We start from the raw sequence: 26,591 nt of genomic DNA, 5'->3' as shown, positions 1-26,591 counted from the left end.
ACACACACACACACACACACACACACACACACACACACACACACACACACACACACACACACACACACACACACACACACACACACCAATAAGGGAATAGGAAATGTGTTCAAGTGGTGAGCAGCCACCTAGCAAGAGCTAGGCCCTTAGTTCAAACCCCAGTACCATCAAAAAAATTGTGTCAAGCTGGGCACCGGTGGCTCATGCCTGTAATCCTAGCTACTCAGGAGTCTGAGATCTGAGGATCACTGTTCAAAGCCAGCCTGGGTAGGAACATCCATGAGATTCTTATCTCCAATAAACCACTAGAAAACTGGAAGTGGCGCTGTGGCTCAAGTGGTAGAGTGCTTGCCTTGAGCTGAAGAGCACAGGGACAGCGCCCAAGCCCAGAGTTCAAGCCCCACAACCAACCAAAAAAAAAAATTGGTCCATATATACAATTAGGTAGACTAATTGTATTTAGGCATTTAAAAGACTACTTCTTTGTATAACACTGTGTTTTCCTTATAAGAGAACTAGAACTCATATTTGCTTTTTGTTACAAGTTTTTAGATATTTTTCTAAGAAAATGCATTTGTAGTAGTTATTTCTTAATAAACTTAAGTAAAAATTACCTCAGGCACAATTCCTCTAAATTAAGAAATAACAGTTACTACTATATATGTGCAAACTGTTCATTAATGTCTTCTAGTAAACATACCTTTTTTGATCAACTTCTTGATGCTGTTTAACATGTATATTCTCAAATTCACGAATATTTGCTACGCCAATTTCTTCACAAAACTTTTGGAATATGTCATCTTCAACCTTTTAAATTATTTTTAAAACAACTGTCTCAATAAGGAATTAATAAATACCTAGATAGTGCCATAGATAGTGCTTAAATATAAGTTTTTTTACTCCAAGATTTTCCTGGATTAGGCCAAAAACTAATGCAATTCAATATTACTGTATGCAACCACTGCTTTTTCTTCTATTATCTCTATAAACTATGCTAAACTGTTTTCAAACTGTGTGTTCAGATAAACTAAGTAAGAAAGCTCATTAACTGGGTTTATTAAATGTTTTGGCTCTGTGCAGTTTAACACAAAGCTGATGGACTCTATTTACCACAGCTACCACAAAATGTTAATAATTTGCACAAATTCTTCTTTATATATGAGAAAAAAATCTCACAGATTAAAAAGGAAAGGTTAGCGTAGAGTTAAGAATCAAGCCAGAAACCAAGTATGGTGGTTATCATCTATAACCCCAGCTTCTTGGGGAGATCAAGAGATTGAGGCCAACCTGAGCAAAGTTATCGTACCAAAGGGCTGAGACATAGGTCTACTAGCCTGAGCTAAATCCCTCTGACCCCCAAAACTTAATTTCAACAAGTTTTACAAACATTATATGCATTTGTAGGAGAGAGATAGGTATTGTTTAAAAAAAAAAACATTTTAAGCCAGGTGCTGGTGGCTCACACCTGTAATCACAACTACTCAGGAGGCTGATTAAGACTGTGGTTCAAAGCCAGCCTAAGTAGGAAAGTCCATGAGACTCCTATCTCCAATTAACTACCAAAAAAAAAAAAAAAAAAAAAAGCCAGAAGTGAAGCTTCACTAGCCTTGAGCATAAAAGCTTGGGGATGACTTCCAGTTACAGAGCTCAAGCCCTAGGACCAGTACAAAAAATAAATTAGGATTTTAGTTGACTATGCATTAAATATAAGTGAGGCAGGGGCAGAGGAGGAACCATGGCCATGAGCAAGGCAAAGCACAGTGTGTGATACCAACAGCGTAAGGACTAAATGAGAAAAGGTAAAAGGCTCCTGTCATGTTTTAAGCAAAGGCCAGATGACCAATCTTTGTTGCCATAGAGCCAAACTGCCTTATAACAGATGTTTATAAAGTAAGTTAACATTGAAAAGTAACCTGAATGATAGGCTTTCCCTTCAAGGGGTGTCAAGGGCAAGAGAGGAAGGAAGAGACTCTAAGTTTTACACAAGCCAAGGCTCTTGGTGAGCAGAAAAGAGTACACGCTGGTGTCTTGAGATGGCCAACAGTGTATCCCCACAAAGGAAATCGTTCTGATAAGGCACTTGAATAGTAGGTGCCCTGGATCTGGTCTGGTCTAGAGCCATATATGTTGCTTAGTAATAAGTATGACATTCATCACCTTGTCTATCTTCTCTTGAAAATCTTCGATTTTCTGCTGCTGTTCTGTGATTCCTTGGCTCAGCATAGTGCACTGAGCCTCTATGTTTAGTAATTCGCTTTGTAGTTGAGATTGTTCCTAATAACCAAAGGAAAACATTGTCATATGGCAAGCTTAGTTTTATGCAGTGAGGTCAAAACATGATAGGTGTCTTTACGATCAAGGAGGAAGATGGGTGTCGACAGTGTGCAACAGCTGCTGCGCTGTAACTCTAACCTCCACATTTTTTAATTTTTAGGTCTGAGACTAGAACTCAAATTTGGTAACTCTGCTTTCGCTCTGATAGCTTTGGCTATCATTTTACCAACTGAGCCACACCTCCAATCCCAAACCACCACACTTTATATATGTTGCATTACCCTGGAAAAATTAGCAAGTTGCTTCTTCTTAATCATCTCCAGTTCACTCTGTGAATATTTGAGTCGTGTCTGAGTTCCTTGTATTTGGGTCTGTATTTGTTTCAAATCTATTTCCTTGCGGAGTGCCTTCATCAAATCCTGAAAAAGAAAGAAATGTGAAACATTTACAACAGAAGAGTCCTTTCACTCTTCAAAGTGCTTTCCTACGTAATACATGATATAATATTGATTTTCCGACACAATCCCTCTTCCCATTCTTCTGGGAAGTCTGGGCATGAAAACACATTGAGCACCTGAGTGTGATGACATACAGCTTCCTCAAAAAGTAAACATACTTCCTAGCAGGAAGAAGAGCGCACGAGACACTGCGTGAAGACATGCTCCATGCATGTATGTGCCCATCAGCACCTGGCTTGGGGGGGGGGGGAGCAGGACACTGTCTTGCTCTGAGAGCCTCCTGTTCTTTTTGCTTCCCTCCTCCATTCCCTTCTCCCTTCACACACCTATTACTCAACCAAAACAAGTCAAAACAAAATTTGATTTCACCACAGGTCTAGCCTGTAGTTCTGAGTACGATAGGCTATATCAAGCACAGTTTCATGTTTACTGGTCATCTGGGCCTCTTTCAGCGATTATACAGTCCTGTTCTTGGCGCTAATGTTTCATCTTAATGTCTTCTACATCATTTTGTAAAGAATGATTTAATAGATGGAACCCAGGTTCTTCATTTAAAATGAATAAAAATTGCTGGGTCACTGGTGGCTCAGGCCTGTAATCTTAGCTACTGAGGAGGCTGCGATTGGAAGATCAGGGTTTGAAGCCAGCCCAGGCAGGAAAGTCCATGACTCGTCTCCAATTAACCACCAGAAAACGGGAAGTGCAACTGTGGCTTCAAGTGGTAGAGCACTAACCTTGAGCAAAAAAGCTCAGAGATAGTGCCCAGGCTTGAGTTCAATCCCATGGCTGACAAAATAAATAAATAATTATGGACTTTTGTTTTATTTTATTTTTTTTAGACAGGGCCTCAGAGTCAGGTTAGCCTGGACTATTATCCTCCTATCTCTGCATTCTGATTGCCTTTGGGGATTACAGGTATGTACTACTATGTCCATCAAATATAGAAGCTCTTAAATACAGTTTTAGCTGTATTTAAAGCTCTACACTGACATCTTAAAATTTATTATTTGTGTACTTACTTTGTACTAGTTCTGGGACTTGAACTCAGTGCTTGAGTACAGTCCTTGCGACTTTCCTTGAGCTTTTTTGCTCAAGGCTAGTGCCCTACACTGGAGGCACAGCTCCACTTCAGCTTTTTGGTAGTTAATTGAAGATAAAAGTCTCACAGACTTTACTGTTTCAAATAATTATACATACTATTTCAGTTTTGTCCCTAATGTAGTTGTCATTTTAAGGCTATGTTGAATAGTAATGGTGATAGAAAACATCTAGTTCCTGATTTTAACAAAAATTATTTTAGTGTTTCATCATTTAAGTAATTATTCCTTTTTTTTTTCTAGGGCTAGGGGTTAAACCCAGCACTTCATGCTAGGCTACAACTCCCAGACCTTTTGGTTTTGTTTTTGAGATAGTCTCACTTACCTTTGCCTAAGTTTGCCTCAGACTTGCAATCCTCCTGTCTCTACTTCCAAAGTAGCTGAGATTATAGATTTCTAATACCACTCCTGGTTAATTTTTCTTTTTTCAATGCTGGAGACTGAACCCATGGACTTGGTTATGCTAGGCAAGCATTCTTACCACTTGAACTATGTGCTTAGTATGTGTTAGTGTTGAGTAAGAGCTGTTTATTGTATTTGAATAATTTCTATAAAACTATTCTTTTGTTGGTATATTAATTGGGATTATCTACTGCATCTTATGAAATGTCTCTTCTAGATTGTGATTTTTCTTCTGCCTTTAATTCTAATGTCAAGGACTATACTAAGCAATCAGAATATCAAAACATCTATGCATTTACAGAACAAATTTTATCCAGTTGGATATATTCTTTGACTATGCTGATGAAAGCTCTACACTGACATTTTAAAATTTATTATTTGTGTACTTACTTTGTACTAGTTCTGGGACTTGAACTCAGTGCTTGAGTACAGTCCGTGCGATTTTCCTTGAGCTTTTTTGCTCAAGGCTAGTGCCCTACACTGGAGGCACAGCTCCACTTCAGCTTTTTGGTAGTTAATTGGAGATAAAAGTCTCATAGACTTTACTGTTTCAAACCATGATCCTCAGATCTTAGTCTCCTGAGTAGCTAGGGTTACAGGTGTGAGCCACTGGTGCCCTGGCTCTATATGTTTATTAAGTAGTTGTACAAAAGGGGTTCAATTCCAGAAGTCAACTTTTGAGTACTCTGTGATAGTTTAATTTTGGAACTATGCATTATATTCCTAGGGAAGTCAGCCTTTGTTTTTGTTCGATTTATCTATCTATCTATCTATCTATCTATCTATCTATCTATCTATCTATCTATCTATCTATCTATCTAGTGTGTGTGTGTGTGTGTGTGTGTGTGTGTGTGTGTGTGTGTGTGACAGTCCGGGGGCTTAAACTCCTAGGTTGAGATGCTGTCCTGAGCTTTTTTTTGCTTAAGGCTAGCTCTCTATCATTTGAGCCAGTTAAGCTTCAGTTCTGGCTTTTTTGGGTGATTAATTGGAGATAAGAGTCTTACTGACCTTTCTGCCTGGGCTAGCTTTGCACTGTGATCCTCAGGTCTCAGCCCCCTGGATAGCTAGGAGTACAAGTGTGAGCTACTAGCACCTGGCTATAATTTTTTATTTTAAAGTTACATAAGCTTTATAAAAAAACCAAAAACTGGGCTGGGAAGGTGGCTCCCTGGTAGAGCGCTTGTCTTGCATGCATGAGGCCCTGTGTTCGGTTCCTCGGCACCACATAAACAAAAAGAAAAAAGCCGAAAGTGGCGCTGTGTCTCAAGTGGTAGAGCCCTAGCCTTGAGCTGAAGAGCTGAGGGATAGTGTCCAGGCCCAGAGTTCAGGCCCCACGACCGGACTCCCTGCCCCCCCCTCCAAAAAAAATCCCAAAAACTTTCCCCTCTTTTTCTATTATCTAAAGTAACTTAAATAACACTATATTATACAGAACTCAGCTGAAAATTCATTGATTTTTTTAAGTTGTAGTAATCTACACATATCATAAAATATGCAATCAATTGCCACATTTTTTTTTTCATTTTGTAAAACTGAGACTCTAAATCCATTAAAGAACTCTTTATTTCCCTTTCCAAAGGCCCTGGTAGCACCATTTAACTTTCTATCTCTCTGAATTAATTGCACAATTCAATATTTGTCTTTTCGTGACTGTTTTATTTCACTTAGCATAATTTTCTCAAGGTCTAAACCCCAAAAACAAAAACATGAAGAAAACCCTAAACAAATTTAAACGACAACTGTTGTTCTTGCTACCTTGTAAATTTTATGGCACAAATGTACCTTGAGTTCCTGAACCAGCTGGTTCCTTTTATCTTTGAGATTCTTTATCTCTTTCTCATCCCAGCATCTAGCCTTCTGTCGTAAGTCACTTGATCCTCCAGAGATCACCCCAGACTTTAAAAACAGAGTTCCATCAAGGGCTACTGTCTGTAAAATTAAAAAGTGTTTTACCATTGAGAAATATACATGAGGTATACAAAAATAAGAACCTAACATGACAATTTCTACAGCTGAGAATTTGCAGATGAGAAAAACACTTATTGAGTTTTACTAATGAAAGATCTAGCTTATGAAGAAACATAAATGACCAAACTACAGATACAAATCCCACTTTATTAACATCCAAAGAAACTCTAGACAACAAAATTGGCATCAATAACAAAGGCTTCAAACAAGTTATATAACAGTTCCAAACAAATGGAATATTGAGAATTAAAAGTCAATGATACATTTGGTATCAAATAGTTGGTATTACAGAATCTCATAAAAAATCTGACATAGCTGTCAGTGGGATATGATGGAAAGGGCCTTATTAACTGTAGGATTCTCCAAATGAATGTTAACACTAATGAGATAAAGAAAAACATTTAAGTGGAGCTGAAGTATAAAACAGCCTAGGGTTTCAACTCATTTAAATATGTCTATGTTTTATACAATAAATGAAATCTATTCTCAACATTTTACAAATCTTTCTAGTTAATTAAAGCAAGGGATCACCTGTGACAGACTAAAAATTCTATCAGTGATCTGACAAAAACAAATCCAACAAATATTCTCCTTTCTTCCTCCCTCTTTCCTTTTAATTTTTCTTTTTTGAGGGGGGTCCGGTCGTGGGGCCTGAACTCTAGGCCTGGGCGCTGTCCCTCAGCTCTTCAGCTCAAGGCTAGCGCTCTACCACTTGAGCCACAGAGCCACTTCCGGCTTTTTTCTTTTTGCTTATGTGGTGCTGAGGAACCGAACCCAGGGCCTCTGGCATGCAAGGCAAGCGCTCTACCACTGAGCCACCTTCCCAGCCCTCTTTTTAAATTTTTCAACACTGGGGTTTGAATTCAAGGTCCTACACTTGCTAAGTGAGCTTTCTACCACTTGAGGCACTCTGTCAGTTCCTTTTTGTGTTTATTATTTTCAAGATAGGGTCTCCTTTCATGCTCAGAAAATATAAAGGGGCTGGGATCCTATTGTGCTCCCCTTTTTCTCAGGGATGACAGGTGTGAGGGAGTCACAAGAACTTTTATGCCAAGGCTGGCTTCTAACCGCAAGCCTCTAATCTCTGTCTCTCAAGTAGCCAAGATTAAACTACTACAGCCTTTTACTTCTTCTTTGAAGACATTCTCTACATACTTCTGTGTACTAAGACATCCTGCCCAAGGGACTGGAGCCGTAAAATATAGTGCTGGCATACAGGGATGCATGACAAATAATAGATAAACTTGGTCTCACTCTGAGAAATCTGGAAGCAAGAAATTATTTTTAACTGAATACATTTTGGAAACTGACATAGACTTTACATAATGTGGAGTTTTCTACTGTATGTGCTTTTTATTTTTATTTTGCTAGTCTTACACAAATGCCTAGGTTAGTTCTACTATACCCAATGGTTCAATCTCTAGGCCTTGCACACATATCATTTCATATGATTAAGTTTGCCTATATGCTAAGTCCCCATAGAGTATAACTAGTAAACATGCCCTTCACAGAGCCAGTGAGCATACAATGTCCACACTTTAGATGGTTGCTATTCTAACAAGGAAACATAATACCTAAGAATAGTGTTGACAAGCATTGCTCATATTATGATTAAGGTTGATTTTTTGTGTTTAAGAGCTATTATATTTCTATGGATAAGAACAAGTTTGTTCATGATCTGTCCAGTTTCTCGCCATATTATTATTCTACCTATTGGTTTACAGGAACATTTGCTCTTTACTGTGAGTTGCAAATACTTCCCCCGGTTTGCAATTTGTTTTTATAGGTTTTCGTTGTTTTGCTGTGCAGGACCTCATGCATCCTAGGTAAAACTAACTAAGTTCTAGGTTGGTTTTCCTTATAAAGAGAACATATGAAAACATACATAAATGTGAGTGTGTGTATTTATTTAAACAAGAAAGCAGGGGAGGGAAGGGAAGAAGGGAACACCTTGTAAATACTGCTTGGATTTCTCTAAAAAGGCATCCAAATTCTTTCTTACTTTCCGTCTCTCAGGTCCGCCAAATGCAATGTGTCTTGCTTCCTCCACAGTTTCACAGACAAGGCCATTTCCACATACAAACTGAATTACTTTCTTCAGCTGAGGAATGTGAGTCTTTATAACATCAACCATCATTTTGCAGCCTTTAAGTTCTCTTAGTCTTTCATTAATTGGCTTGATCTAAAAGGTTTAGAAATACTTGGTATATTAGTTATGATAAAAATTAATTGCTGCCAGGTGCTGGTGGCTCACGCCTGTAATCCTAGTTACTCAGGAGGCTGAGATCTGAGGAGTTTCAAAGCCTGTGGGACAGGAAGGTCCATGAGACTCTTATTTCCAATTAATTACCAGAAATCCAGAAGTGGAGCTTGGCTTAAAGTGGTAGAGCACTAGCCTTGAGCACAAAAGCCCAAGGACAGTGCCCAAGCCCTGAGGTTCAACCCCCACAACTGATAAAAAGAAAATCCCAAATGCTCATTGTATTTTTCTCACAGAACACAGGCACGACAGCCAAGATGAACAGTGTGCACCTATCTGCAACAAGTTTGACAAGAACATGATAAACTATACCCCAGGCTGTCTGAGACACAGAGTATTTTTGTTGTTGTTGTTGTTGGTCATGGGGCTTGAACTCTGGGCTTGGGCGCTGTCCCTCAGCTCTTCAGCTCAAGGCAAGCGCTCTACCGCGTAAGCCACAGTGCCACTTCCATTTTTCTGGTGGTTTATTAGAGATAAGAGTCTCACGGATGTTCCTGCCATGGCTGGCTTTGAACTGCAATCCTCAGATCTCAGCCTCCTCAGTAGACAGGATTACAGGCGTGAGCTCAGAGTATTTTTTAAAATACAAAAACTTCATAAGAAAAACAGAGGATTGGGGCTGGGAAGGTGGCTCAGTGGTAGAGTGCGTGCCTTGCATGCATGAGGCCCTGGGTTCGATTCCTCAGCACCACATAAGCAAAAAGAAAAAAGCCGGAAGTGGCACTGTGGCTCAAGTGGTAGAGCGCTAGCCTTGAGCTGAAGAGCTGAGGGACAGCGCCCAGGCCCAGAGTTCAGGCCCCATGACCGGACCCCAAAAAAAAAACCAAAACCAAAAACAAAAAAAAAAAACCCAGAGGATACAACTTCCAGATTCAACCCTGTTCCAAGTACATGGGACAGAACAATGCATAAATGCTCCTGTGTTCTCCTGATCAACTCCTGTGGCAAAACACAATACCCACCCAGATGCATATATGAAGAACAGTATAACACTACAGAGCCTGAAAACCACTGAAGGCTCAAATCCTCAGGAAAGCCTTCAGACCTTCAGGCTGACTTTCAGGCCTGGTCTGTTAAGAAAAACAAAAACAAACAAAAAACCCCCTGTGAATCTAGCACTATAGTACAAGCCTTTAATCCTAGCTACTTGGGAGGCAGAGATCAGATCACAGTTTAAGACCAGCCCAAGCACAAAAGTTCACAAGACTATCTCAACCAGTGTTATGTATTTCTTGACCCAGCAATAAGGAGAAACAAATAGGATGACTGTAGCCCAACTAACCTGGGCATAAAGCAAGACCCTATCTTGAAAATAACCAATGGAAAAAGGGACTGGTAGAGTGGCTCAAATGCTACAGCACCTGCCTAGTAAGGCAAGGCTCTGAATTCAACACTCAGTATTACAAAAAATTATCTACAAGCCGGGCACCAGTGGCTCACACCTGTAATCCTAGCTACTCAGGAGGCTGATATCGGAGGATGGTGGTTCAAAGCCAGCCCAGGCAGGAAAGTCCATGAGACTCTTAGCTCCAATAAACCACCAGAAAACCAGTAGTGGCACTGTGGCTCAAGTGGTAGAGTGCTCACCTTGAGCTGAAGAGCTGAGGGACAGTGCCCAGGCCCAGAGTTCAAGCCCCATGACCAACCAAAAAAAAATGATCTACAATAAAACCAGCAAAGATGATGTAATATTTATTAAACAAAACAAAGCAAAAAATCCCATAAAATGTGCACATACATGTGTACGTAAACTAAGTGCATAGAAAAGCAATCTGAAGTAATTACTATTAAAGAACTGGACACTGAGAAGGGGTACAAGTATTCCTTTTATATTTAAACATACTTCTGTATAAGATTAAGAAGTGACTTTGAAGCTGGGTCCTGGTGGCCCACACCTGTAGTTCTAGCTACTCAGAAGGCTGAGATCTGAGGATGGAGGTTCAAAGCCAGCCTGGCCAGGAAAGTCTGTGAGACTCTTATCTCTAAGTAAGGCACCAAAACAAGCTGAAGTGGAGCTGCAGCTCAAGTGGTAGAGCTCAGCTGAAGTGGAGCTGCAGCTTAAGTGGCAGAGCTCAGAAGCAGCACCCAGGACCTGAATCCAAGTTCCAGGACTGCCATACACACACAAAGTAATTTTTAAGTAAGTTTGCCCTGAAAAATCTGATGTGAGGCGTAAGTAAAAGATTTCACAGTCAGGCCGGGCGCCGGTGGCTCACGCTGTAAATCCTAGCTACTAAGGAGGCTGAGATCTGAGGATCACGGTTCAAAGCCAGCCCGGGCAGGAACATCCGTGAGACTGTTATCTCCAATAAACCACTAGAAAACTGGAAGTGGCACTGTGGCTCAAGCGGTAGAGCGCTCACCCTGAGCTGAAGAGTGCAAGGACAGCGCCCAGGCCCAGAGTTCAAGCCCCACGACCGACCAAAAAGCAACCCAAAAAAAGATTTCACAGTCAGTTAAAGTAAGGCAACAAGTCTTGGTGGGCCCTGCATGGCACAGTGTGGAAGCACAAAGGCAGGACTGGCTGGCGTTTGCCGAGCTGCTCCTCCAGATAGGTGCTGTGCCGTGCTTCTTCCAAACCATCCAATAAGGTGAGGACTTATTCCTTTACTTCACAAAGAACCTAAGGCTAAAATGAAAACCTGACAAATGAACTGGTACGGCTACTTAGCAGTAGGGCTGATATTCAGTAGCCGAGAGTACCCTGCTTATCATGCCCCTGCCTGCAGTTCAGAGGTGTGACTGATGAAGGAAGAGAACCTCTGCTTCAGGAGACAATGAAAAGTCTCTGGAGGTTGTCATCCATATGGCAAAGTTCTTGTGTCAAGAATTTAGGTTCTGGATATACTAAGGGATCTCAAAACAGACCTCAAACCTTAATCAATGAAATCAAAGACACCAGGGAGGATTATAGCAAAATTCGATTATCAAGAAAAGACCTGATCTAGTAAAGAGCAGCCACTTGTTAATATTCTCCACATGCTAATACATTAACACTAGCCTTAGTTGTAACTTGGCTGTCATCCACGCTACATTCTCCCTCTCCCATAGCTACCATAGTTTTAAGCAATAAAGATGTACTTAAACAGACAAGAGTTGATCACTACTGAAGACCAAACATAAATTTCTTACATCAAGGTAATCGAGAGCGAGGAATGTCTCAGGTTCTGCTCTTTCCTCCTTCAGAAATCGAATACAATCCCTTGCTACCTTTTCAGAAGTGACGATTATGGCAACCATGTACCGGCCAAAAACCTTAGTCACTGCCAGCTGGTATTTCTTATGAATAGGATGACACAGGTCAAGCAGTCTTCCAAACTTAGCAGGTTTTTCAAAAAAGAGAGGAAAAGCAATATATTAGTAAGGAACAAACAATTCACTGCTATGGTAACAAAGCAGCATAGACAAAACTAATTTTTAAAAATTACATCTATCATTTACTACAAATTCACTCAAATCTACCTAAATTTCGTTATTAAATACCCGTTATTAAATACTCATTATAAAAAATAGTATTAGTGGTGGAGGGTTGGCACAAGTGGTAGAATGTTTGCCTAGCATGTCCCAGGCCCTGAGTTCAAATCTCAGAAAGGTGAAAAAACCTAAAACGGAAAACATTATTAAATGAATTTTAGTAAAGTATTAAAATATGTTATAAAACTAAAGTAACTCATATTTATTATTTTGCTTAATAATTAGACATTTATGAATCCCCTGTTGTGTGCAGGAATTGAGTTAGATACTGCTGAACTAACCTCCTGGAATCTCAGAGAAAGGGATGCAGAGACTCAATGTTCTTATGAATATCAAAGCACAGCTAGACACTGGCAAAGTGCAGAGTGCTCTGCAGGGCCAGGCTGGTTAGGAAACGTTTTCCACAAATGCCATTTGCACCGCTCTAAGAGTGGTCAAGAGATCACTGAAGACACCCATTTTCAGAAGACACCTGATTATCGGCATCCTGAATAAACAGTTCCTAGAATTTGTGATCATGAAATTTCCTATCTTTGGGCTCTTCCTTCCATTTGTTGGTTTTACTTCAGGCATATCAGTTTCATGACAGACTTTTACTGTCTTTAGTATCTATTCTCTTTGCTCTCTGTTTAATTATTATTTCAGCCTCTTAAGCCAGTAATTTGTCTTTCAGCTGTTTGATCCTTTCCTTGATATTGCTAATTTATTTGCTATTTTTAATTAAATGTTAATTTTGTGTGTGTGTGAAGAGAGAGGAGGGAGAGAGGGGGGAGAAGGAGGAGAGAGGGACAGAGAGAGAAGAGAGAAAGAAAAGTGAGAACGCACCTCTGGGGGCTTAATTTGGGGTCTTGGGCACTGTCCCAGAGTTGGTTTTGCTCCAGTCTAGCACTCTAACACTTGAGCCACAACTCTACAACACCACTTTTTTGGTGCTTAATTGGAAATAGTCTCATGGCTTTCCTGCTTGGGATGGCAACTAGATTATGTTCTTTGACTCTGAAATCCCCCCTTGCTCTTTGTTATTATTGTATAACATAGTGGTTTGCCCCCCTTGCTTCTATTTGAGGGCTCAGCTCCTTGCAGATGCTTCACTGGTCTGAAATTCCTTCCTCCCACAGGTGATGGAATCTGCATCTCCTGTCCTACACAATGTCCTAACTTAAGGGCTTGCAAGCCAGGGGTATGAGGGTTAGGTGATGCTTTGCAAGAATATACTTTGCTTGAATATCTAGGCTTTTTTTTTGCCAGTTATGGGGCTTAAACTCGGGACCTGGGTACTGTCCCTGAGCTTCTTTTGTTCAAGGCTAGCATTCTGCCACTTGAGCCATAGTGCCACATTTGGTTTTTTCTGTTTATGTGGTACTAAGGAATCGAACCCACGTGCTTCATGCATGCTAGGCAAGCGCTCTACTGCTGAGCCACCTTCCCAGCCCTCTCCTGAGTTTTTAACTAGTACTTTATACCAACGTTCTCTCTTGCACAGGATCAAATGGCATCTCAACACATTAGGCCTCCTGGAGTCGTCTCTTCCATCAGAGAACATTTGAAGTTTACAGTTCCTGGTTTACTAGTATTTAAATCTAAGACTCTACAATTAGAAAAAGAAAAGGAATGACTAAGTGAGGAAATACTAGATGAAAGGAAATGCTGGGGGCTGGGAAGGTGGCTCAGTGGTAGAGCGCTTGCCTTGCAAGCCTGAGGCCCTGGGTTCCATTCCTCAGCACCACATAAGCAAAAAGAAAAAAGCCGGAAGTGGCGCTGTGGCTCAAGTGGTAGAGCGTTAGCCTTGAGCTGAAGAGCTGAGGGACAGCGACCAGGCCCAGAGTTCAGGCCCCATGACTGGACCAACAAAAAAAAAAAAAAAGGAAATGCTAGGTAAGAATCCTCAGGAAGCTGGGCGCCCGTGGCTCATGCCTGTAATCCTAGTTACTCAGGAGGCTGAGATCTGAGGATCGCGGTTCAAAGCCAGCCCAGACAGGAAAGTCTGTGACACTCTTATCTCCAATAAACCACTAGAAAACTGGAAGTGGTGCTGTGGCTTAAGCAGTAGAGTGCTCGCCTTGAGCTGAAAAGCTGAGGACAGCGCCCAAGCCTAGAGTTCAAACTCCACGACCGACAAAAAAAAACAACAAAAAAACCCCAAACAAACCCTCGGCAATTGGTTAGGCTTCTGTAGAGTTTAGAACAAGCAATGCTATATTTCAACCTTTTTTCTTTTAGTGGACTATTGTCATTTCTGAAGTTTATGGCATTTAGGTTGTTTAGCTGTTCAACTAGTTTTCCACAAGTTTTTGTCATTTTGTTAGGAATTAAGGGAATAAGATTCTGTGACCCAGCCTCACCCTCCATCATTATCCAGGATTCAAAGTGACATAAGAATCAGAAAGCTAGCCAGGAACCAGAAGACTGCGTTCCAGAGAATCATGTACCTCATGCTGTCACTCTAGCTACTCAGAAGGCTGAGATCCAGAGGATCACAGATCGAAGCCTGGACAGAAAAAGTCTGCAAGACTAAAGCCAGGCTGGAGATGTGGCTGAAGTGCTAGCTGTGAGTAACCAAGGCAAGTCAGCCAAGGCGCTCAGTTCAAGCCCTGTTACAGGCAACAAAACAAAACAAAAACCATCCCAAAGAATCAGAGGTAAAAAAGAACTGTAAAAGAGCTGAAGGTAGGTGTTTGTGAGAGTGTGATACCACAGAGGACAAAGGCAGGTGCTTTCAAACAAGGCAGTGATGAAGAGCTTCAAATACTGAAGACAAGCCTTTTGACAGGGAATGCAATGTTGTGAGAAAATACTGCTGTGTAGCAGACACTCCCAGCAACAGCGATGCCAGTAACACATGTGTGCAATGCCAAATTAAAAAAGTGAAACCGTGAAAAGCGTGAGGTTTGGGCTGATCTTTCTCGGCGATCCAGATTCCATCACAGATCTTTTGGGGAAACTGGCTGGTATATGTTAATGAGACTGTATCATATCAATGCTTCTCCCTAATAATTACTTACCTATAGACACAAATGGGAGTTGCTTATATAATGCCATAATTACTTACTGTTCTATTTTAAATATAAATAGTCAAATGAAAAACATAAAAGATTCCTAAAATAAGTCTGTTTCCTAATAATGGTAATACTTCTAAGTCCAAGTAAGACTGTTTTTCACCAAGGACTGAGCTTAGCGTTTTTTGTTTCAGTCGATTATTCATTGTAGTTACCACAGAATCTGGGTAAAGCCTTTTGAGGTGATCCAGAATTTCTGCTCTCTTCTGCTGACGTCTCCCTTCATGGTTATCAATTCCAGCATTCTCCAAGTCATTTCTAATAAGGTTCAATTCCTCATTAACTTCAGACATTCTTGATTTTGTTTTTTTAATTTCATCCATCAAGATGTCCTCTTGCTGTTTTTTCTCTTCCAAGCATTCCCTACATAATAATAACAACAATAGATCACACAGCAAAAGAGAATCCATAATTTAGAAATTGCTGGGAACAACATAACACATGTCTGGTCTTATAGGAGAATGGAACAGTGCTCAATCTATTTTAAAGGATTGAAAACACAGATATACCCAACACTAAACACAGAAAAAAAGCTTTTGATCATTCTTTGTTGATTCAAAATATACATGTTTCTGGGGAGTGCAAGAATAAGTCTAGATCGGGGCTGGGAAGGTGGCTCAGTGGTAGAGCGCATGCCTTACATGCCAGAGGCCCTGGGTTCGATTCCTCAGCACCACATAAGAAAAAAGAAAAAAGCCAGAAGTGGTGCTGTGGCTCAAGTGGTAGAGCGCTAGCCTTGAGCTGAAGAGCTGAGGAACAGCGCCCAGGCCCAGAGTTCAGGCCCCATGACCGGATCCCCCGCCCCCCCCCCCCCAAAAAAAAGAATAAGTCTAGATCATCTAATCAGAGCAATTAATCATAAGCTTAGTATTTGGGAAATGCCATGAAAAATTCTTAGAAGTAGAATATCTAGGTTATCAGTATCCCAAGGAAATTTAAGTTCCACTGTAACAAATCTATGTACTCAAAACTTAACTATTCTATTATGTGGTTAAGAATAATGTTCAACAGTCTAAAGGGAAGTAATAAGCAACAGAGTGGGCGCATGCATCTGCTGTACAGAAAGCTGCAGGATTCTACCTACATGCATGACTTTGTATACTCCTCCAATTTCTCTATTCGTTTTTTATGATCTTCTATTTGTTCTTTTATTTGCTTCAGATTTCCCTAAAATAAATAATAAAACCTAAAATCAGTCACATCAATTCTAAACCATAAAATCACATGCTTAGAACTTCTTATATCATAAGCTTTTACAAATTTGAAGTATGTATTTTTGAGAACAAACTTGAAAAGATAAACTGGCTAAAATCCTCACTCCTCCAATTGTTAAATATGTGACCTCCAGGATGTGAATATGGGATCTCTGGTAAATTCAAACTCAAAGTAGATTATTTCCAAATACCTATAACAGTTCTTATCTGTATTCCAAGTTAATTTACTTAACCCATATTCATTCAGTGGCTAGCATATGGCAGGAACGAGAGACATAATAGAGATGCTAGTCCTTAAGCCTGAGTGCTCCTCTGGACATATTAACTGGGATAATCAGACAACTCAGGTGCCAGGAATTCTGGATTTGAGATCCAGGCTGATTATGCTAACTGTTCAGGAAAATCAACTGTGGACCATCTCTTGAGGTCACAGGACCTGTGAGACAGTCACAAGACTGACTGTCTTCATCCCTCTTTACCTGTCTTGTTATTGCTTGTCACATTCAAAAGACAAAAGCAATTCAACAACACTTTTGACTTCTCATAGTGCAATTATGAATTCTGCCTGGTAGAGCAGTATCAATTTATGACAGTTTTTGTGCAATTTGTTAAGAGCCCTTGGATAGATGCAGATTAAGAACATGGAATAATTGTAGATGGAAGTAAGTACTGTTTTCTGGAGGTTGGGGAGGGAGAAAAGGGAAGGCTTGATGGTATAGAAACTATAGAATTTAATGTATAAAGATAAGTGAACTATTTAAAAAAGGAAACTAGCATTCACAAAGACAAAAACATAGTATGTATTTTCAGAAATCAATGTATGTTTTGATAATGTGGTACAAATTACACAATTAAATGCTTTTAATCTCTGCTGTCACACCTTTATTTTCCCTTTTTATAAGATGCCATTGTCTTCTCAGACAACTCTCATATATTATACCTTTTATATTTATTTGGTTTCACCTGACAGAGCAAAAAGAACAAAATGAAATAGAATATGTTGAAGATTCATTTTGCAAACCAGGTTTGAAAGCAAATCCTAGTTTCTCCGCTTAACAGCTTATTCAAATAACGCAATCTTCTTATGCTTTGCTTAGATCAGTAAAATATGTTAATTCAACATTATGCACTGAGATCCATAAGTGAACGAACACCAACAATGCTGGCTTTGTGGCATTTTCTCTCTGAAGGTAAGTAAGCTCCGTGTGATGTGAGATGGTAAGGAGAAGCAAGGAAGGAGAACAGAGAGCAGCGGGGACAGCTTTAAGTCACCGGGGCAGGACAGCTTCACTGGGAAGACGGTAGCGCTTGAGGGCAACTTGCAGGAAGCAAGGGGGTGGAAAATGAAGAGATACAGCAGAGGAACAGCAGTGCAAAGCCCTTCAGACAGAAACATTTCTGCTATGTTCCAAAGATCAGTACAATCAGATCACAGAAAAAAGGAGTTCAGGGCACATGGAGACTGGAGGGGTGAACAGGTAAAGTAGCTCAATGGAAGCCATTTTATAGGCTTTGGCCTAAAGCTTTATGTGTCCTTTAAAAAGTATCTTAGGGGCTGGGAATGTGGCTTAGCGGTAGAATACTTGCCTAGCATGCATAGAAGCCCTAGGTATGATTCCTCAGTACTACACAAACAGAAAAAGCCAGAAGTGATGCTGTGGATCAGGGACAGAGCCCAGGCTCTGAGTTCAAGCCCTGGGATCAGCAAAACAATAAATAAATAATAACTAAAAAGAATCTTAGATAGTGAAGGCATCACTGTGGATACTACATTCAGACTACTAAAAGTCAAGTGTGGAAATAAAGAAACCTGGTAGGCAGCTTGGCACTAATGCCTCACATCTGTAATCCCAGCTACTCAGGAGGCTGAAATCTAAGGACTGTGGTTCAAAGACAGCCTGGCAGACAAACCTGAGAGACTCTTATCTCTAACTAACAATATTAGCACAAAAAGAAAAGAGTCACAAAGCATTAACAGGGAGTGACTAAGTGGGCTCTAATGGCTCACACCTCTATTTTTAGTTACTCAGGAGGCTGAGATCCAGAGGACTGCAGTTCAAAGCCAGACAAGGTGGAAAAGTACTCAAAACCTCATCTCCAAAATAACCAGCAAAAAGTAAGACTGGACGCTTGGGCATCTGCTCAGAACATTACAAGTCAGGATATGGTAAAAAACTCGAATATCCATGTTAATTGCTGTGCTATTCACAATAGCCAAGCCATAGGATCAGCCTAGATGCCGCACAACAAATGAGTGGCTCAAGAAAACGTGGTATGTACACACGACGGAATTTGACTCATCCATTAGAAAGAATATGTCACTTGCAGGGAAATGACGGACCTAGAACAAATCATGTTAAGTGAGGTAGTTACAAGACAAAAGTTTTCTCATAGGAAGCTAGATCTAAAATACAACTGAACATGGTAACTTTTTTTGTTTTTTGTTTTTTTGGTTGGTCGTGGGGCTTGAACTCTGGGCTTGGGCGCTGTCCCTCAGCTCTTCAGCTCAAGGCGAGTGCTCTATCACTTGAGCCACAGCACCACTTCCTGAACATGATAACTTACACATGACTCTTGGCATTCATACACAGTGAGACTAAATAAAGGAGGACACTCTTAGGGGAAGAGCCCGAAGGCATAACTCCTCTGAAAAAAACTTTTCTTTTTTTGGGTCCGGTCGTGGGGCCTGAACTCTGGGCCTGGGTGCTGTCCCTCAGCTCTTCAGCTCAAGGCTAGTGCTCTACCACTTGAGCCACAGCACCACTTCCGGCTTTTTTCTTTTTGCTTATGTGGTACTGAGGAATCGAACCCAGGGCCTCAGGCATGCAAGGCAAGCGCTCTACCACTGAGCCACCTTCCCAGCCCCTCCTCTGAACATTTTAAATATCACTTATCAAAATGAGTTCCAGGAAAATGGAAACATGGCTTTTAGTCATTTTTGCTTTTTTAAAAATCTTTTTATGGGGGCGCAGAAATGGAAGGAGGAAGGATTGAACTAATGCAGTCATGGTATTCATGAAAATAAGCTATGCAACTTGTGGGCAGGGACAGGAGGAGGAAACTGAGAGAAAGTAAAGTAGTAACAATGTCCAAAAGAACTGCATTCATTACCTGACTTATGAAATGGTAACCTCTGTGTACAATATCTTAACAATAATAGTAAAATTATATGTTTAAAAAGTAGGGCTGGAGGCATGCTAAAGTGGTAGAATGCCTGCCTAGCAACCTTTGTGATCTTCTTCCTTTTTTTCTCTTCCAACTATGCAGAAACATCTAAGTGAAAACACTAAACAGCTCAAGAGAGATCCAGAATTTTTTTCTAGTGCTGGGATCAAACCCAGGGTCTTAGAACTTTACCACTAAGCTATGTCCCCAAACCCTCAGATTTTGAAAAATTACTTATGCTCAATGTAAATCCTTTTATATTGAAAAATAAAAGGAAATAAAATGTCATTGAGAATAATTCTAAATCAGTGCAGCCCATATTACCTCAACTTCTCCATGCCGTCTCTTTTCGAATGCCAGTCTTTCTTTTTCTGTCTTCTGTTCCCACTGTAGTTTTTCCAACTGTTGTGTCATTATAGCTACTTTCTTTCTTACTTGCTCCTTTAGTTCTTTGTAACAATCCAGCTGTATAAACAGCATTGAAACATTGCTAACTCACTTAAGCAGGATAAAATATTCTTTGAATGATATTCTGTACTAACAGATACTTATCAAAATCTTATTTTATATAAATGAGATCGTAAGTGCCATCTTCTCCAGGTGAAATACAAGGACATACTATGAAAGTCTTCATATTTTATATTTGTGTCAGTACTAGGGCTTGAACTCAGAGCCCGAGCACTGCCCTTTTTCTTTTTCTTTTGCTCAAGAATGGTGCTCCACCACTTGAGCCACAGCTTTACTTCTGAAAGCCTTTCTATTTAAAACTCCTTAGATAAAATATGAGATATTTAAAATAGACTCTATAACAGGGCCTCCATTAGAAAATCTTAAGAGGGAAAGGGGAAGCTCCAAGTGGTGGCCCACACCGGTAAATTCCAGTCCTTGGACGCTGAAGTAAAGGACTGCCGGTCTGAGGCCAGTCTGGATTACAGTGAGTTCAGTCAGCCAGGGTACATAGTTAGACCCTAACTCAGAAAAACAAAAAACAACTCAAACTTTAATGAGAGATGTTTGAAAACTCTCGGTTATCTATTTTTGGATATCTACTATTGATTATAACTAAAATTTGCACATGTTCTAAGCTGTATATTGACTCCTGTTTCTTCAATACTGTGTTTGAACTCAGGGCCTCACGCTTGCTGGAAAGTACTTCACCACTTCCATCAACACCTCTAACCCTTTATGCTTGGAGCTCCTTTTCAGATAAGGTCTCTCAGGACAGCCTCAGCCCAAGATCCTTCTACCTGTGCCTCTCACCTAAACTGGGATTACAGAGATGAATCAAATCACCACATCCACATTGAACTTTTTGCCAGGGCTGGCCTAGAATGGTGATCTTGCTCGCTCCCTCCCAAGCTCTGAGATTACAGATGTTCACTACTATGCTCAAACCCCATCACTCAACATCTTAAATCACTTTAAATAATCAGTTTCTCTACCAATTAAATGACTTTAAAGCCATATATATATGACTTTTAAGTTTTTTTGTTTTTTTTTTTGTCGGTCGTGGGACTTGAACTCTGGGCCTGGGCGCTGTCCCTCAGCTCTTCAGCTCAAGGCGAGCGCTCTACCACTTGAGCCACAGTGCCACTTCCGGTTTTCTGGTGGTTTATTGGAGATAGGAGTCTCATGGTCTCTCCTGCCCGGGCTGGCTTTGAACCGTGATCCTCAGATCTCAGCCTCCTGAGTAGCTAGGATTACAGGCATGAGCCACCAGCGCCCGGCGACTTTTAAGTTTTTATAGTATCATGAGAAAAGTTTCACCTTAAAAAATTACTTAAATACCTAAGTTATATTATAATGTTATACCAGGTAATACTGCTTTTAGAACTTGAACTCATAAATCTTATTATGTCACTTAATTATATAAAAATGGTTTAATCTAAACATTAAAGTTAGATTCTGTGTGTACATCAAAACAATCTTAATACCCATAATTTACATTCTGAGGATAATCTCCCAAAGTATCAGAGATACTTCATTTTTTTTCTAATTAAAAGCTACAAACAGTAGAAAATATTCCCCATCTTCTGCATTTTCACCTGACTAGCTTCCAGCTCAATGTCTTCTTTATGTAAGATTTTTTCTTCAACCTGCTTCTCAAAAAGTTTCCATGTGTTATCTAAATCAATCAGTTCTTTCTCCAGGACTCTTATGTCATCTTCTTGTTTAGAACATTGTTTGTCACCATCCTTTATTGTTTTCTTATATTCTTCCAATTTCTTGAGGTGGTGAGAAGTGTTTTCTTTAGCTTTAATATACTGAGGCCTCTTCACATTTAAAAGTGCGTCAATAGACCTAGAAAGGAAATAAAGCTTGCTTTAAAGAAAATTATTATTATTATTTTTTTTGTTGGTCATGGGGCTTGAACTCTAGGTCTGGGTGCTGTCCCTCAGCTCTTCAGCTCAAAGCTAGCACTCTACCACTTGAACCACAGCTCCACTTCTGGTTTTCTTGTGGTTTATTGGAGATGAGAGTTTCACGGACTTTCCTGCCCTGGCTGCCTTTGAACTGCAATCCTCAGATCTCAGCCTCCTGAGTAGCAAGGATTACAGGCGTGAGCCACCAGCACTTGGCTTGGGCCTGGCTGAAAATTAATTTCTTTATAAGGGAAGATCTTTTAATCAAATCACATCTCATACTAATTTCTATTTTTTTTTATACTAATTTCTAATAACTAGCTTTAAGAGGTGGTTAGGCAAGAGTTGGATAGCTGAAGCTTAGGGACATCTTTTTTTCCTGCAACTAAACTTACAAATTTGTCAAAACGGGTGATTGTTTAAAGCAAGAAAAATGAATGTAAGAAAATTTAAAAAATCGCAATGGAGGGTAAGGGACAGTAGATAGAAAGTGAAATATGCTGAAAGACTATTAAAAATATGTGAAACAACCTCATTAAAGGAGTAGAAGGAAAAAGTGCTGGCCAGGTAATTTTGAAATCCATGACTTTTAAAACAAGAATTATACATAAGCACTGTACTCTGGTTATAAAACTGCTCCCTGCAGGCGTGTGGCTTAATGCCCCATATGGTGTCTGGAACTGTTCTCACTGCTGGAAAGGGAAGTAACAGGAGGTAAGTAAAAAAGGACAGAGCACTCCATGTGGCATGGATAGCAGTGAGGAGAATTCAGTATAAATCACAATTATCTGAACACAGTCACAGATCGACACATACAGAAACGTAAGAATGCATATGGTAAAAATGTCTATGTACATGTTTTCTAATTCTGTCAGCTGAGACAATCTAATGGTGACAACCAGGATCAGTGAGTAAACCTAGCATGCAGGTATTGGTTCCTAATGTTCATTCCAGTAGAAGAAGCCAATATTCCTTGGAGAGATCCTAGACCTTGGGCAAGTTCATAAAACTGGACAGGCTAATGTTAAAACTTGCTCTTATAAGAGCATCTTTTAGTGTCAGAAATTAAGTAGAGGAAAAAAAAACTTCCACAGTAATGGTGATGTGACAAAGGGATATACTAAGCAAAGAACTCACTGGCCCCTGACCCAACCCGTCTAAGAAATAAAAATAAAAAGCGTAGAGTATAACCCAAATATAAAATACCTCTAATACAGACAACCGAATGAATACAAAACAGAAGACACAAATCCCCTACACAGAATTATAAACACATTACATAGATATTCTGCCCTAATGCCCACTCCTTGTGGTGTTGGTTCAATGACTTCCTTCCAAAGGTTATGCATTGAAAATGGGCAGGAAACCTGAACAACACTACCTTGATTAAGTGATAAAGGTTATGACAACAATAATATCATTGTTGACACAATGGGATGAGAATGGCATTTTACTTCTGTGATCTCTTTCCCCAAAACCTGTACCACCAGTGTGATGATGAGTACACCATTAGACAAAACCCAAATGAGACACATTCTACAAAAAAACCTGGACCAATAGTTCTCAAAGATGCCTATTTCATCAAACCAAGTCTGAGAAACTGTCTCCGTCCAGAAGGGCCCCACAGAGACAGACCAATGTCATGTGGCATTCCGGGTCAGAAAAGGACAGTAGCAAACACCAAGAAAATATGGACTGAGTGTGGGCTTTGATTAAAAGTGTATCCCTGGGCCCTGGTGACTCATGCCACCTAGCTGCTCAGAAGGCTGAGATCTGAGGAACATAGGTTGAAGCCAGCCTGGGCAGGGAAGTCTATGAGACTCTTATCTCCACTTAAACACCCTAAAAGCTAGAAGTAGAGCTGTGGTTCAAGTGGTAGAGTGGGTGCTAGCCTTGAACAAAGTAAGCTGAGGGATATGCCTTGAGGTTAAGCTCCAGGACCTGCTCACATATGTAAGAAGAAATCAATACTCGTTTATTAATTCTGAGAAATGTAGCAGGAGAAAAGGCATAAGGAATTTCAGAATACTGCACTAGTTTTACAATTTTTCTTATATCTAAAAAGTATTCCAAAATACAAAGTTTATTTTTAAAAAGTCAACTTTCAGTGTCTCGTGTCAATGCACGTAAGGCCCACTGTTAATGCTATCCTCACATCTCATTCAGTCCTTCACGTAAGGCCCAGTGTTAATGCTATCTTCACATCTCACTCAGTCCTTCACGTAAGGCCCACTGTTAATGCTATCCTCACATCTCACTCAGTCCTTCACGTAAGGCCCAGTGTTGATGCTATCCTCACATCTCACTCAGTCCTTCACGTAAGGCCCAGTGTTGATGCTATCCTCACATCTCACTCAGTCCTTCACGTAAGGCCCAGTGTTGATGCTATCCTCACATCTCACTCAGTCCTTCACGTAAGGCCCAGTGTTGATGCTATCCTCACATCTCACTCAGTCCTTCACGTAAGGCCCAGTGTTGATGCTATCCTCACATCTCACTCAGTCCTTCACGTAAGGCCCAGTGTTGATGCTATCCTCACATCTCACTCAGTCCTTCACGTAAGGCCCAGTGTTGATGCTATCCTCACATCTCACTCAGTCCTTCACGTAAGGCCCAGTGTTGATGCTATCCTCACATCTCACTCAGTCCTTCACGTAAGGCCCAGTGTTGATGCTATCCTCACATCGCACTCAGTCCTTCACGTAAGGCCCAGTGTTAATGCTATCCTCACATCTCACTCAGTCCTTCACGTAGTGTTAATGCTATCCTCACATCTCACTCAGTCCTTCACACAAGGCCCAGTGTTAATGCTATCCTCACATCTCACTCAGTCCTTCACGCAAGGCCCAGTGTTAATGCTATCCTCACATCTCACTCAGTCCTTCACGTAAGGCCCAGTGTTGATGCTATCCTCACATCGCACTCAGTCCTTCACGTAAGGCCCAGTGTTGATGCTATCCTCACATCGCACTCAGTCCTTCACGTAAGGCCCAGTGTTGATGCTATCCTCACATCGCACTCAGTCCTTCACGTAAGGCCCAGTGTTGATGCTATCCTCACATCGCACTCAGTCCTTCACGTAAGGCCCAGTGTTGATGCTATCCTCACATCTCACTCAGTCCTTCACGTAAGGCCCAGTGTTGATGCTATCCTCACATCTCACTCAGTCCTTCACGTAAGGCCCAGTGTTGATGCTATCCTCACATCTCACTCAGTCCTTCACGTAGTGTTAATGCTATCCTCACATCTCACTCAGTCCTTCACACAAGGCCCAGTGTTAATGCTATCCTCACATCTCACTCAGTCCTTCACGCAAGGCCCAGTGTTAATGCTATCCTCACATCTCACTCAGTCCTTCACGCAAGGCCCAGTGTTAATGCTATCCTCACATCTCACTCAGTCCTTCACGCAAGGCCCAGTGTTGATGCTATCTTCACAACTCACTTCAGTCCTTCACGTAGTGTTGATGCTATCCTCACATCTCACTCAGTCCTTCACGCAAGGCCCAGTGTTGATGCTATCCTCACATCTCACTCAGTCCTTCACGCAAGGCCCAGTGTTGATGCTATCCTCACATCGCACTCAGTCCTTCACGTAAGGCCCAGTGTTGATGCTATCCTCACATCTCACTCAGTCCTTCACGTAGTGTTAATGCTATCCTCACATCTCACTCAGTCCTTCACACAAGGCCCAGTGTTGATGCTATCCTCACATCTCACTCAGTCCTTCACGCAAGGCCCAGTGTTGATGCTATCCTCACATCTCACTCAGTCCTTCACGCAAGGCCCAGTGTTGATGCTATCCTCACATCGCACTCAGTCCTTCACGCAAGGCCCAGTGTTGATGCTATCTTCACAACTCACTCAGTCCTTCACGTAGTGTTAATGCTATCCTCACATCTCACTCAGTCCTTCACGTAAGGCCCAGTGTTAATGCTATCCTCACATCTCACTCAGTCCTTCACGCAAGGCCCAGTGTTGATGCTATCCTCACATCTCACTCAGTCCTTCACGCAAGGCCCAGTGTTGATGCTATCCTCACATCTCACTCAGTCCTTCACGTAAGGCCCAGTGTTGATGCTATCCTCACATCTCACTCAGTCCTTCACGTAAGGCCCAGTGTTAATGCTATCCTCACATCTCACTCAGTCCTTCACGTAAGGCCCAGTGTTGATGCTATCCTCACATCGCACTCAGTCCTTCACGTAAGGCCCAGTGTTGATGCTATCCTCACATCTCACTCAGTCCTTCACGTAAGGCCCAGTGTTGATGCTATCCTCACATCGCACTCAGTCCTTCACGCAAGGCCCAGTGTTGATGCTATCTTCACAACTCACTCAGTCCTTCACGTAGTGTTAATGCTATCCTCACATCTCACTCAGTCCTTCACGTAAGGCCCAGTGTTGATGCTATCCTCACAACTCACTTCAGTCCTCTCTCTGTTTGTTGCAGTTGTCTTGACAGCACTCCATGCTCCTTTTTCTTGGCTTTCATTATGTTCTCATGATGATCAAAGGACTCTTTTGTAACACTCAAGTCCCTATTCACACGCTCTAACTCGGTGCTCAGATAATCAATTTTTTTCCCATTGTAGTACAGTTGGAAAAGCTGCAGCTCTATCTTGTGTGCTTTTAGTTCTTCAAGGAGACTCTGGTAGCGTTCTGCCTATGAAATAGTACAATTCAACACAAGTTAACAAGGTATCCATTTCAGCTGACCTTTACCACACATTGATTACTAATGAGTTTTTGTATGTGTTATTAAAAATGATATTTTCCCCCAAATAGCATTTGGAGGTTTCCAGATAGACCAAAATAAGACAGTAACTAGTAAATGACTTGTATTCACTCACTCAGTGACA

General features: G+C 40.9%; 1 protein-coding gene across 1 annotated transcript in view; it reads right to left on the bottom strand.

Moving 5' to 3' along the window:
- The window catches only part of Smc1b (structural maintenance of chromosomes 1B), a 63,694-nt gene that overhangs the window by 17,967 nt on the left and 19,136 nt on the right, over positions 1 to 26,591 (bottom strand). The window contains exons 5-15 of the mRNA XM_042672711.1: positions 26,157 to 26,395; positions 21,414 to 21,669; positions 19,693 to 19,833; positions 16,074 to 16,156; positions 15,145 to 15,352; positions 11,592 to 11,777; positions 8,202 to 8,381; positions 6,014 to 6,160; positions 2,556 to 2,693; positions 2,158 to 2,274; positions 701 to 807 (exon numbers count right to left, since the gene is read on the bottom strand). Of these exons, the coding sequence (XP_042528645.1) occupies positions 701 to 807; positions 2,158 to 2,274; positions 2,556 to 2,693; positions 6,014 to 6,160; positions 8,202 to 8,381; positions 11,592 to 11,777; positions 15,145 to 15,352; positions 16,074 to 16,156; positions 19,693 to 19,833; positions 21,414 to 21,669; positions 26,157 to 26,395 (1,802 nt within the window). The remainder of the gene's footprint in view (positions 1 to 700; positions 808 to 2,157; positions 2,275 to 2,555; positions 2,694 to 6,013; positions 6,161 to 8,201; positions 8,382 to 11,591; positions 11,778 to 15,144; positions 15,353 to 16,073; positions 16,157 to 19,692; positions 19,834 to 21,413; positions 21,670 to 26,156; positions 26,396 to 26,591) is intronic.

The sequence above is a fragment of the Dipodomys spectabilis genome, unplaced genomic scaffold, assembly GCF_019054845.1.
Source record: "Dipodomys spectabilis isolate Male_0828 unplaced genomic scaffold, ASM1905484v1 ptg000763l, whole genome shotgun sequence".
NCBI lineage: Eukaryota > Metazoa > Chordata > Mammalia > Rodentia > Heteromyidae > Dipodomys > Dipodomys spectabilis.
The sequence above is the reverse complement of the archived record's forward strand: the minus strand, read 5'-3'. Positions and strand labels throughout refer to the sequence as shown.